At 33.6% G+C, this 13282-nt stretch overlaps 2 protein-coding genes and 1 non-coding gene across 3 annotated transcripts; all 3 read left to right on the top strand.

The window, feature by feature from the left end:
- Window positions 1–1312: 1312 nt before the first annotated feature.
- On the top strand, window positions 1313–3221 carry LOC114734743 (prosaposin-like; the record flags this gene model as incomplete). Its single annotated transcript, XM_028922393.1, is given in 7 exon segments — window positions 1313–1386; window positions 1389–1456; window positions 1717–1890; window positions 1893–1916; window positions 2549–2608; window positions 2848–2898; window positions 2900–3221. Coding segments are annotated over 7 exon segments (538 nt in total), but the record flags the coding sequence as incomplete, so codon positions are not given.
- Window positions 3222–9624: 6403 nt separating this feature from the next.
- On the top strand, window positions 9625–11673 carry LOC114734774 (CBL-interacting protein kinase 2-like). Its single transcript, XM_028922424.1, has one exon. The coding sequence runs from the start codon at window positions 9985–9987 to the stop codon at window positions 11383–11385; it is 1401 nt and encodes a 466-aa protein (XP_028778257.1). The 5' UTR covers window positions 9625–9984; the 3' UTR covers window positions 11386–11673.
- A 329-nt stretch (window positions 11674–12002) lies between these two features.
- On the top strand, window positions 12003–12097 carry TRNAY-GUA (transfer RNA tyrosine (anticodon GUA)). Its single transcript has 2 exons — window positions 12003–12039; window positions 12062–12097. It is a non-coding gene; the product is annotated as a tRNA-Tyr (tRNA).
- Window positions 12098–13282: the final 1185 nt, after the last annotated feature.

The following is a 13282-nucleotide window of genomic DNA, read 5'->3' as shown; positions in this document are numbered from 1 at the left end:
CTTCCCTGATTGAAAGTTGACTTAGCACTCTGTGGTTGTTCCAGGCATCATGGAAAGGAGAATGGGGATCTTGTTTCTAGTTATCTTGGGTGCTGCTTGGGCATGTCATGCCAGAGAATTGGCTAATACTGATCTTTTGAGTGGTAACATTGCAAACTCTGATTCTTAGAGTAAATCGTTAATTGTCCTCATTATGTTCTTTGCTTGCTTTTTAAGTTTCCTGATCTGTTAGCATTTGTTTATGTTGCATGACGAGTGAAAAATTCCCATGTCTGATCACTTTCTTAGGAATGACATTCTGGAGTTTTCTGTTCCAAGAAATTTTGCAGCAATCTAAACGATAGTTTAATATCCGAGATGTGAAAAACAAAAGGGGCAAGGGTTTGATATTGTTGTATGTCATCCACTAAGATTATGCAAATTTTTCACGAGTCATCTCAACTCTCGGTTGAGGCATGAACACTTTAAAAAGTGGTCATTTTTTTTACTAATTCATGTTGAGCACACATATTAGGCATGACTCACATGTTAAATTTGCATATAAAATTTTTAGAATTTTTCAAAACGTCATTTCCAGGTTAATGTCAAGTTCTAACTTCTATGTTTACTCTTCCTTGGTTCTTTGATGAGATAATTTTTTTCCCTGGTATATATCCATCACACCAGAATTGCTGGTTATGTGCTTTTAATCCTTATTAAATATTATTTCCATCGAAACTTGTTGCTTGAAATGCTTTGACAGATTCGAGGATGATGATTTTTTTTCAATTCTTGGGTGATGGAAACCAGAACAGTGACTAGATGGGTTACATTGAATAATACCGTCAAATGAAATATCAACTGTAAAAAAAAAAGTTGCCTGCTGATACGATGCTTGAGAATATCTTCCACACCCCTTTCTTTTCGTTTTCCTCGTAAACTTTACAATAAGTAATACACAAAAGCCTACCTTTTCAAGCCATAACACATGCCAATTGACCCAAAATGCCTAATGCCCAAACGCAGATACATAATAACTCTTAACTACTCTCCTATAGGTGATTTTAGCATGTGAGATGTCAGATCATAAAATTGCAACACTTTCCCATTAAAATCTGGGAGGATTACCAGGACTCCCAGTTCATAAGATCAGAGAGGAAAATGTAATTAACTGAAAAACAATTTTCGTATCTTTTGATGTTTTGCTTATTGAATACACGTACACACGAATGTCTCATTTCATTAGTGTTATATAATATATTATATATATATATATATTAATTACTAGTGATGTATGAGTAGCTCATCCTCTTTACATATCTTCTAAATGCAGAACAAACCAGGAAACAGATGTGTGTACACTTTGTGAGGAATATAGTGCCAAGGCACTTGAATACCTAAAAGAAAACAAACCCAGGGAGAGATCATGGATTACCTTCACAATACTTGCCACCAGCTGCAGTCCTTTGAACAGCAGGTTGGTAAAGGATTTTTCTCTTTAGATGCCTAAGTTTGTTATCAGTTGTATTGAAAGCTGACTATGATTTCCAATTATGAACTTCAACATTCAACAAGCAATCCCTTTTACCCTATTGGGGATGACTGCAAATCATTCACTGAATAACAACCAATTTTTTACAGAACCTCTTACTGCTTAGAACCTAAAGTGTGAATAGATGAACGAATGAGAACTTATCACGCACTAAGTACTCGTTTTGTTTCTTCTGTATTGCACAGTGCACCTCTTTGGTCGACTACTATGCTCCCCTATTCTTCTTAGAGCTGGAATCAATTCAGCCTGAAGAATTCTGCGAAAAGGTCAATCTCTGTGAGAAAATTGCAATTATTTCTTCAAAAGTGCAACAAGATAGCTGTGGATTCTGCAAAGAAGCGGTATCAGAATTTAATGGATAAGTTTGGAGGATCCTGACACTCAGGTTTGTAGTATCTTCTGCTGGGGGTATGAGGTGTGAAAATTTATCTTGTCTGTTCTGATATGAGCCTAATTTTTGAACACTTTCAAGTTCCGCGCTTTTCTAATTTTCCCAACAGCTTCGATGGTTGCTGTGTGGCTCAATCATGGGAGTTAAAATGGGTCAGCCTGGCTTCTGACCCAGTCCAATTTGGCACATTGGCCTGGCCTGGCTCAGCCCTGTTTAACCAACTACTTAGGTGGGCTGGACAGGGTTGATTTCTATTCAAAATGGGCTCCGGTTCTGAGAGCCCAAGTTGCTGTTTTGGTGAACTGGATTGGAACAAGAAGAGAGGCTCATATGATTTTGTCAGCTCAGTTCAATTACTTGCATGTTAGGTTTATACTCATCGCATGGAGTATTTATTTGAAATTATGCTTTGTTGATTTAAGAAAATTCCTGCCTATGGTTTGGGCGTAAATAACTAGAAACCCATGTTTAATGTCTGCTTTTGTGAATATACTGAAATATTCTGCAAAATATTCCCTGAAAGCGTAGCATGATTTATAGAGGTGTGTTGTTGACAGCTTGCGTGGATGATAGTTACTTTTCGTTGTACAAACTACAAGAACTAATAATTTATGTATATTTGACAGCTGGAGATAATTGAGGCATTTCTGAAGGTGTGCAATTCCATGGAGAAGTATTCCAGGAAGGTAAGTAAAATCTTTGGATTTACCTAATGACTATAGAGTGGAGTGGAGTAAAGGAGTAAAGAAATTGGCTTGATTGATTGCATATTTCTAAACATTAGAATGATTCAATTAAAACAAGAGGGACCAAACTGAGATTCTTATAATATTAATCTAAGCGAAGCATATCCAATGATTTTTGCAGTCAAGTTCTACCAGTTCATAGATTTTTCACTTTCATTAATATCTAATTATATTTGCAGTGCAAGAAGCTGGTATTTGAGTATGGACCAGTGATCCTAATGAATGCAGAGAAAGTTTCTGGAGACAAAAGATATATGCACTGTGATTCATGCATGCAAGGCAGCCACAGAGGAAATCCCCTTGCTTTCCGACTCTTAATTGCTTGAAGATGATCACACCACCTTCTAGCTCTGTATTATTTACAAACAATCACTTGGTTGCTATTTGATTTTGCTGTTTCACTACTACTGCACCTGCTTCAAATATTCAAAAGCCTGTATTTATATGTGCTTTAGGAGTCTGATATCTGCTATATACTCTTAATAATCGCTATTGTCCATAAATGTTTTTTTTTTTAATATAAATATAGATATAGATGTTTCTTTTCCTTGGATGAATGGTACATATTTTGCATCCCTTATGTTATGTCGACGGTGAGGGTTTGATCAACTATGAGGAAGCTTGAAGGCAATATTGTTAGGTACAGGAAATGAAATAAATGGAGCTAAGCTATGTTAAACAAAACTTTTAAAAATAAGTTAGTTAAATAAAGATGTACTTCCTCCCTAATAGGACTCGTTAACAAATTTACAGAGAATGAGAAATTTAGTTAAATCAGTTAATGTTTTCAAAACTTTAAATTACATTAAATAAACTTCATCAATCAGTGAATAGACACCCAACAAAATGTGAATTATTGGTTTCAACTATATTTTTATACATTTATAGTTAGCACTTTGTTTTTATTAGCAAGATCAGGCAGCATTATGTAAGATGTTTGGAAAGAATCAAACATGTTGCATATGCATTTCCAGCGAGTGTTTTGTAGGAAGGCAAAACTTAGGTGGACACCTCTGTGCTGTGTTTTGTGTTGGGCCCATCATTTCTGTGATCCCAAACTGGAACATCCGTTTTAGTGCCCCGTCATAATAAGTTTTTTTTTTTTTGGGTGTGTTTTAGACTACAAAACTTCTCTCTCATATTTATTTTTATAACATGAATCACCTAAAATAAATTAATTTGAAGGAAAAAACTGAAGGCTCTTTTAAGATTTAGCAGACCCAGAATTTTTGGGACTCATATGATACTCTTATAAGAATCTTATCATAATTAAGAAAATTGTCTCCAACTGGATCACGTTTAAAAATATATACTCCACTTGGTGCTTAATATATGAGATAATATTTTAAATGTAACATCTCAATCCTATTAGTCACTCATATTTATAATTTTTTCAAACTAATTTACCTAATTTATAAATTAATATATAATATAATATAATATTCTATAGGAGTATTTTAAGGAGATCATGTAGTATTTATTATAATTAATTAAATTATCTAACTTGCTTAGTTTACTCCAATTAATAAAGTAGCTCTTATATTAAGAATGGAGTATATATCATATTTTTGGAGTATTGTTTACAATAATCCATAATTACATACTAAACATTTGGGCAAGTGTCCCCAACCTTTTTCCCTTTTTTTTTTTTGCTAAAGCATAGATATCCTCCTATTAGAGACAATCATATTCGAGGCACTGTTGGGTTTTGGTACTAAATATAAGTATCTCTCCAGTGGGGATTCAAACCTTGATTCATCACATTATGGGAGATTAGCTCCTTCTGTTAGACCCAACCCCGTTGTAACCTTTTCCCCATTATTAAAGAAATAAAGGTTACCTTCCAATTTTGAGCGCCCAGTGATATAAATATATATTCCAATATTGTCATGTCCTGCTTGGAAGTATGCAGGCAGAGAGATCATTTTGGAAAATATGGAGGGAAAAAAACAAAAAATAGTAGCAAAAAAAAGGACTTGGAGCTTAAGCAATTACTCTCAACTAATATTGTTTATAATAAATCCAAATGATCATTACTTTAGGCTTTATTTGGAAGAAAAGACATGGTTATCTGCAAGTGGAACCATTTCAAAGTGATAAACCCTACAGCCAACCAACTCCCACCAAGTTTTAAAATTAAAATCGTCAAAATAAATAAATCAATCAATCAATAAAAAGCTTGTTGTGACTACTATTTTGAATATTTTAATCAAAAGCTAATTATGACTGTTTTAATATTTTAATTAGCAGTACTCATGGCGGGTTTGTCTGCTTTTTACAGATAAGATCGGCCGACTGAAGATTTTTCCAGGAAATAACATTTGTTTAATTCTTAGTAATTGCTTATTACTACTACTATGTTTTCTCATTCACTGCCTATGTTTCTTGAAAGTGAAAGGCACAATTAATTAAATAACAGAATTTAAATTATTATTTTTTTAGAGATATTTGCTGAGAAAGTTCCTTCTTACGCTCCATGATTCATCATAATAATGGCATGGCGTGACTTGTGGCTTAAAAGCCATTAAGAAGATTCGGACCTTTGTCTGTGGTTCACTAATTTTTCAAATGTTTTTTCAATCTAGAAATTTCATCAAGGGACCCGGACCAAAAAAAAAATTAAAGCTTTATTTCTAATACTAAATCTGAAATCAAATTAAATAAATAATTTAAAAAATTACTGAAAATACTTAACGATTCAGGCACTTCAGCTAATGCTATTTATCTTCACCTGACACAACTCTTCTTCAAAGCATCCAATTACATTTGGGTTAAAGTAAAATTTTGACCCTGATCTTATTTTTCAGATGCAATTTTACCCCTAATTTTTTAATAGTATAATCTTGCCCCTGATCTTATTTTTTAGGTGTAATTTTACATCTGATTTTTTTCGGGGTGTAATTTTGCCTCTGATTTTTGGATGTAATTTTGACCATGAGAGGAAAAATTACATTTAAAAAAATCAGGGTCAAAATTACACCACTAAAAAGTTTAGGGACAAAATTGCATCTAAAAAATAAGATAGAGGTTAAAATTGCTCCTTGACCCATTCCATTTTACACATAAGTAAAGACAAGTTAAAAATTGCACCGGCTGAAAGTAAATTACTTCTTATTTACAAGGTAATATTAATCAAATCAAATAAATAATTTAGAAAATTGCCAAAAATTTTCTATTACAAAATTTGTCGCCCAAAAATACCTAAGGGCTCATATACTTGAGTAAATGTAATTTATCTTAATCTTCTTTAGAGTATGCATGGCACCTGCTAAATCGCAATTACTTAACGAATCCTTTTTCTGATTAGAATAATAGATACTAATCAGAATTAAACCTGCAACCTACCAATTATTTAAAAAAAAAAAAAAGAAGCATTTACCTCTCCAGTTCTAAATGTAAATCGCTCGCAGGAAGAAGTTCTGGTCCTAAAAGTCATCTGCAGTATATTTAATACTCTTCCAGTTTTTAATACAGAACCTAATTAGAAGGCTGATCTTAATCTTAAATATAAGATCTATTTATCATATTTACCCATTCTTTCTTAAATTACTCCTATTAAGTAATTAAATAACACAATAATACTTATTACTCATTAATAATAGACCTATATATTTTATAAAGTGAGTGAATACTTATTACTCATTAATTCCACACATACATCAATTATACCGTTTTATATTTTTAATAAAATAATTTAAAACATGTTTTGAAATGTCAGTTTTTTAAAGAAGTTTTAACTTAGGGTATTTTGAAAAACATATGCCATATTTATGATTATTATCTAATTTAACTAGTTTTCTTAATTTAATCAAAGTAGTTAAATATGTCTTATATTAAGAACTGGAAAAGTACTTGTTTTCTAATTTTATCCTTATTTTATTTTTATTGATAGGAGAGAAATAGGGAAGAAATATAAAAATTATTTATAAATGCAGAGAGAAATAAAATTTTAATAAGGGTAAAATTAAAATTTTTTGCTAAGTTAGTGTATTTACAGTGACTTATATAAAATATATGTGATTAGACCATTAACCATATGAACATTTTAGTACTTTAAGTCCTTGAATAAATTTAAGAATTTTGAGGAGCAAAGCAAACTGATCCACGAGGCGAGAGGTAAGGGGACCACATGGTGAGAGGAGCCCAGAACGAAGAGGACGGGAAGGGTGCGAGACGAGCCGAGACGTATGACCTGTCTTCCGCTGCGACGGCCTCACCGCCAATCATTCCTGACACGTGTCCCCTTCTCACGACTCCCTGCCACCTTGACGTTAATAACGATACTTTCTCTGCCACGTGTCGCGTTCCTATGCGCTTCCTGTCGCCATCCTCAAGGACAATGTTTAATGCGCAAATAAGCGCAATACCCAAACGAAACTTCACTGCTCATCGGCATGCCAAACGTTACTGATTTCCTTCTTTTGTTTTTTGTCCTTTTAAGTTTTATTTGATGGTCTATATTTTTTTTAACTAATTTAAGGTAATTTAAAAAATATTTGATATAAATAATTATCTTAATTATTTTTTAATATTAATAAATTAATTATTCCTTTTTATATTAAGAACTAATGGTTGACAAAAGACAGTATTTTAGTAAAAAATTAACTTATCTAATTTTTTTTACTTTTTAATAAAATTGACTTAAAAATCAAAGACTAGAGGTATTTTTTTCCTGAATTTATTTATGTATGTGTATTAATACATTGGTTGTCAAAGGAAAAAAAAAAGCATATATTAATACATTGATATAGAATCTATGGATAATATTTTTAACTTTACCCTCTAATTGGGAGCAATAGGGATACCAAAAATTATGTGATTCACGCTCGACTTGTGTAAAATTTTTAGTCAATACTTTTTGGGTTGTTTTATTTAAATTTAAATCATTTTGATATATATTTTACATGTTAAGAGGCAAATCTTTTTGCAAAACCATTTTGATTTCGAGCTAACACCAGCTTCTGGTTTAAGCGCCGGCTTAAAATGACTTAGAACGATTCAACTAGCAAAGCAAGTAAATTATGTCCACCGACTCAAAGAGAGTTTTGGTCGCCGGTCGGACCAGCCCAACCTTGCAGTCCGGACTAGTTTTTAATTTATTGGATTAAATTCTAAATATAAAGATCAATTTGTTTTATTTTTCATATTTACTATTTTTTTCTCAAAATAATGTAATTAACTTATAAATTGATATATAATTTAAATTTATATGAAAATATTTTATTTTTGGCAAAAGAAATAAAAATGTAACTAATTTATTGAATTTATGGCAAAAAAACTAATTTATTGAATTTTATTAATACACCATTTCACCTAAATTAGGTCGCAGGAGTATTTTAACTTTTAAGCTTTGGACGGCATTTGGTTCTTGGGCCCAAACTGGAATTAATTAAAAAATTGAAATCAAGTGGCGGGTGGGGGCAGTCAGGCTAACCGGCTGGCGCATCTGAGGCGTATAAGGAAGCAGCTCCGAGGGCGTAGGGTTTTCTCAAAATTTCTGATTTCACGTTCTGTCATTCCTCAATATTCGCTTCTCTTTCCTTCTCTCCCTCCAACTACTTCCTCCTTCACCTTCTTCCTTTTCCCTTCACGCGTCCTTTCTCAATTCTTCGTCAGGTACCTACTCTGTTTTATATGTCTTTGCTCTTTGCCTCATAATTCATGTTTCTTTTAATTTCTTGCTTCTTTTGAGTTGTAAAGCTTAGTGTGTTCCCTTCACTTTTAACCTTTTCATCTCCATTTTAAAATTTTCATGGGTGTTTCTGAGTCGTCTTTATTACTGCTGATGATTGTTCACAAGAATATTGTTCGTTGCATCATTGATCAAGGTTTTTCCCCCACTGTTATAGACTGATTTTCCTGAGTACCAATCAATCAACCTTTCTTGTCCAGTTGTGATTCTTTGTTTTCCCCGGTGTGTTAAAAGAGGGTAGCGGGTGGCTGGGTGAATTGTCTTCTGTTCGCTAACTAATAGCATCCCTCTTAAAAGATAATTTTCTTGCTTGTGTCTTGTGATTCTTCTTATTTTTAGGGCCTGTTTGGGTGACTCCCAAAACTATGGTTTGGGTGGAATGTCACCCAAACAGTATCAATTTTGATACCATAATCTGAAACGATAGTTTGGGCCAAAATTATGGTTTTGGAATCAAAACCATGGTTTCAGGAGGAGTGAATCTTCTTGCTCAAATTGGAGAATATGATTGTGCCTGTCAGAGTAGATCTCAATAATAATATGACTTTAACATCCCTCAATTAATTTTTTATAAACATATTAATCTTATATCTTATAAATATATATACACGTATTAATTATTCATTAATTATATTATCTTATGTATTATTAATTATGTTGGTAAAAAATATATTATTAACAATTTTATTCCTTCAAATTAAAATATATCATAAAATCTATTTTTTATGTAATTATCATATTAACTTATGTCTTTTTTAGTAATTTGTATATATAAAAGGTGTTTCTGATAACAACTATCCAAACACTTTCACTTCTCAGAATTACTTTTTCACAAAATCTATTCTTCACAAAATCTATTCTTCCCGAAATCTATTCTCTAGAAGCTATTCTCCAAACCATAGTTTGGTTTCATCCAAACACACCTATTCCTTTGAGGTTTTCGGTCGAGTGTATTGTAATTATGTTGATCAGAATTTTCCTTTTTTTTTTTTTTTTAATGGCATCTTCCTGTTCTTTTTGTCATCAACTGATTCATTTAATTACAACAAGGGCTATTTTTGGAATTGAATTCTGCTTGTACTATGTGCCTTACAAACTCAAATTTTTATATAGTTTGGTTACTCGGACTAAATTGTTCGCAAACTATTAAGTAAATATGCTCTATCTTTCTTTCAGGTACCCTCCATTGTATATACGCTTTTGGCTGATAGTAGCTGAAAGATCTGACTGAGCGTCGCTCCATTTCTGATAACTTATCAATTTTTGAGGTGTCCATCTTCTTTAGCATTCTCTAGTGTAATCACAAATCCCAGGGAATGCTGAAAGATGTGCTTGAAAGTCAAAGTTTCTTTATCTGATGTTAACAAGGCAAGAGCTCCTTTCGAGCTGCCCTTGTTCATCTTTGAAGAGGTTGGATGTTTAAATCACTGTCCATGTCTATTCCGTGCTCAAGTGCATGAGGCTGCTATAAATCTAAGTGGTCATTTGATGTCAAAATATGATCTCTGCGAAGATGGTTGAGCTTTGAAGTTCTTCATAGGCAGTTTGCTGCTGCTTCTGGTAAATAAGTTATTTATATATTCTTCTAGTCTTAGTAGCATTGATTGTACAAGAGCTATTAGAAATGGAACCAAAAGGTGTGCTTATGCAACGGTATGAACTGGGGAGATTATTAGGCCAAGGAACCTTTGCTAAGGTCTATCATGCAAGGAACCTTGCTACTGGCATGAGTGTGGCCATCAAGATAATTGATAAAGAGAAGATTTTGAAAGTCGGGATGATTGATCAAATCAAAAGGGAAATTTCAGTGATGAGACTAGTCAGACATCCGCATGTGGTTGAGCTTTATGAGGTAATGGCCACTAAAACCAAGATTTACTTTGTCATGGAGTATGCAAAGGGTGGTGAACTCTTCCACAAGGTAGCCAAAGGAAAGCTGAAGGAGGATGTTGCCAGGAAATACTTTCAGCAACTGGTCAGTGCTGTTGACTACTGCCACAGTAGAGGAGTGTGTCATCGGGATCTAAAACCAGAAAATCTACTACTGGACGAAAATGGGAATTTGAAGGTTTCAGATTTTGGGTTAAGTGCTCTTGCTGAGACTAAGCACCAGGATGGCTTACTCCATACTACATGCGGTACCCCAGCTTATGTTGCTCCAGAAGTGATTAACAGAAAAGGATATGATGGGTCCAAAGCTGATATATGGTCATGTGGGGTGATCTTGTATGTTTTATTGGCCGGTTATCTTCCGTTCCATAATTCCAATCTGATGGAAATGTACAGGAAGATAGGCAAGGGGCAGTACAAATTTCCTAACTGGTTTGCACCGGATGTACGGCGGCTGTTGTCCAAAATCTTGGATCCTAATCCAAACACCCGGATATCAATGGACAAAATTATGGAAAGTTCTTGGTTCAAAAAGGGATTAGAAAAGAATGTTGTCGCAGCGACCAGCGAGAAAGAACTAGCTCCTTTAGATGCTGATGGTGTATTTGGAGCTTGTGAGAATAACAGTGGTCCTGTTGCAGAGGCAAAACAAGAGCTCACCAAACCTTGTAATATGAATGCTTTCGATATCATTTCAATGTCTGCAGGTTTTGACTTGTCTGGTCTGTTTGAGGAGACTGATCACAAAAAAGAGGCACGGTTTACATCAAACAAGCCTTCTGCAATTATCATCTCTAAGTTAGAGGAAATCTGTAAGCGCCTTCGACTGAAAGTGAAGAAGAAAGGAGGTTTGTTCAAGTTGGAGGGCTCCAAGGAAGGCAGAAAAGGCGTTTTGGGTATCGATGCTGAAATCTTTGAGATCACCCCACTCTTCCATATGGTGGAGCTTAAGAAGTCGAGTGGCGATACATTGGAGTACCAGAAGCTTCTGAAAGAGGACATTAGACCAGCACTTAAAGACATAGTTTGGACCTGGCAACGAGAACCTCAGCAACTCCAGCAAGATACGGTGCTGCTGGAGCAAGATCCTTCACATGCTGCCCCATCGGAGATTGTATCACAATCAACTTCATGAGCGTCGTACTGCACAAAATACTTGTCGCATGCTGTCCTTTCTTCTTTAATTGTCCCAGTCAAGCGAGTTGTCATCACAACAGTCTTGGATTAAAATTTGCTAGTGCTATCTTCAGCTTTTATGGATGCCATCAAAGACCTATGATTTAGTTGTTGTTATTATTATCATTGTTGTTGTTGTTATTTGTTATTGTTTCTCAATATTGGCTACTACAAGCCTTTTCTGCCCTTGGTGGCTCAGAGGATAAAAGAAAGGAGAACAGAACACTAGAAACGGCAAGTTTAAACTCGCTCGAAGATCAGAGCAAATGCTTGGCTGTGATACGCTCAGCCTAATCACAGCCCTTTCATTTAACATATTTATGAAATATCGAAAGAGTAATAAGATGAACAGGCGACATTATAAATCTCTGCTAGCTTTTCTAACGAGTATTATTACGTTAATTTGACAGATTATTTGACTCCTACCCCTTTACGCCCTTCCCAATATCTGTGCCTTCTGCCAGATTCCTCTGAGAAGTGATCCATGAAATGGAATGGTCTGGGCTTCGAATTCGTCGTGCTATAAGATGATGTTTCCATCTATTTGTAAATTAACAAAGTAGACGCTTTCAAGAACCGACCTTAGCTCAGTTGGTAGAGCGGAGGACTGTAGTGGGAACACTTCCTGACAGATGATCCTTAGGTCGCTGGTTCGAATCCGGCAGGTCGGATGTTTTTAGTTTTTACAAAGGCTACACATTTATTTATCTTTCTTGTTACCTTGAACTTATTAATTAATTTGATGAGATTAAAAAAAATTAATTATTTATAATAAATACATGTTATCTTTTCTAAATGCCCATATTAATTATGTGTGCTTGAATCATAAATTGATTGTAACTTTTTAAAATATACAACTATTATAAGGATTACTTGAGGTAAAAAAAATAGATAAGTGGATTGGATCATTATATTTAAAACCATAAAAAAGACCGGAGACAGTATTATCTGATTCTTATTGTATCATTTGCATTAGAACCCCTACCTTCAAGACAGGAATAAGTAATTATTAAGTCCTCGCTGGGAATGGAATTCTATTTTCTCTTAAACAAGCCAGAAACTTCAGCCAAAAAAAGGGTGGGAAAATAAGAAATCAGTGAACTCATTGAAGATTCAAATCCATTTCGGCTTTCGAAGCCATCTGATTACATTACAATGAATCGTATGAGTTTTAATATATCATTTTTGGGAAAATTAAACCTGGATAAGGTTTTAATACCATAACGGTATAATTTCCCCAAAAGATCAATCTAGTCTTGTCTTAATATGCTACCTTTGGTCCTTAATATAAGATATTATTTGACTTTTATTTTAGTCCTAAATATAAGACCTCAATCCATTTTGTATCCCATATTTACGCATTTTTTTCTAAGATAGGCCTTCTCATAATAGTAGTTCTAGCCAATATACTTGATTAGCAAGATTATTTTATAAAAAAAAAAAACAATACCTATTTATTACAAATAACTAATTTAACTTATTTTTTTAATCTCTTCAAATTAATTAACTAGCTCTTATATTTTGAACCAGAAGTAATATGTTGAAAACCGACTTGATGATGTATTAATATATGCTGAAATTGAAACCGACTAGACAATACCTAGGCATGATGAAATATTAGTATTAAAACGTTATTCCGGTCAGATGATCAAACCAATAAATCAAGGAACTGATCATTTGATTGGTTCGATTTGAAGACTTGGGCTTTTTTTTATGGAATTTTTTAAAAAAAAGGTAACAGTACATTAAAATTGTGCTTTAGTAATTACGTTCATAGGATTAGGTATAATTCATACACAAATAATCTATATACTTATAGATTAATGTTTTTTAAATTTAAATATTATTTTCATAAT

This window comes from Neltuma alba, unplaced genomic scaffold (genome assembly GCF_004799145.2).
Source record: "Neltuma alba isolate B1F8T4 unplaced genomic scaffold, ASM479914v2 tig00002643_pilon, whole genome shotgun sequence".
NCBI classification, from domain to species: Eukaryota; Viridiplantae; Streptophyta; class Magnoliopsida; order Fabales; family Fabaceae; genus Neltuma; species Neltuma alba.
Note: the sequence above shows the minus strand (reverse complement) of the source record. Positions and strands in the feature narration are given on the sequence as shown.

Excerpts from the sequence above, each read along its gene's own strand:
- LOC114734774 (XM_028922424.1), top strand. The coding sequence starts at position 9,985 with ATGGAACCAAAAGGTGTGCTTATGCAACGGTATGAACTGGGGAGATTA.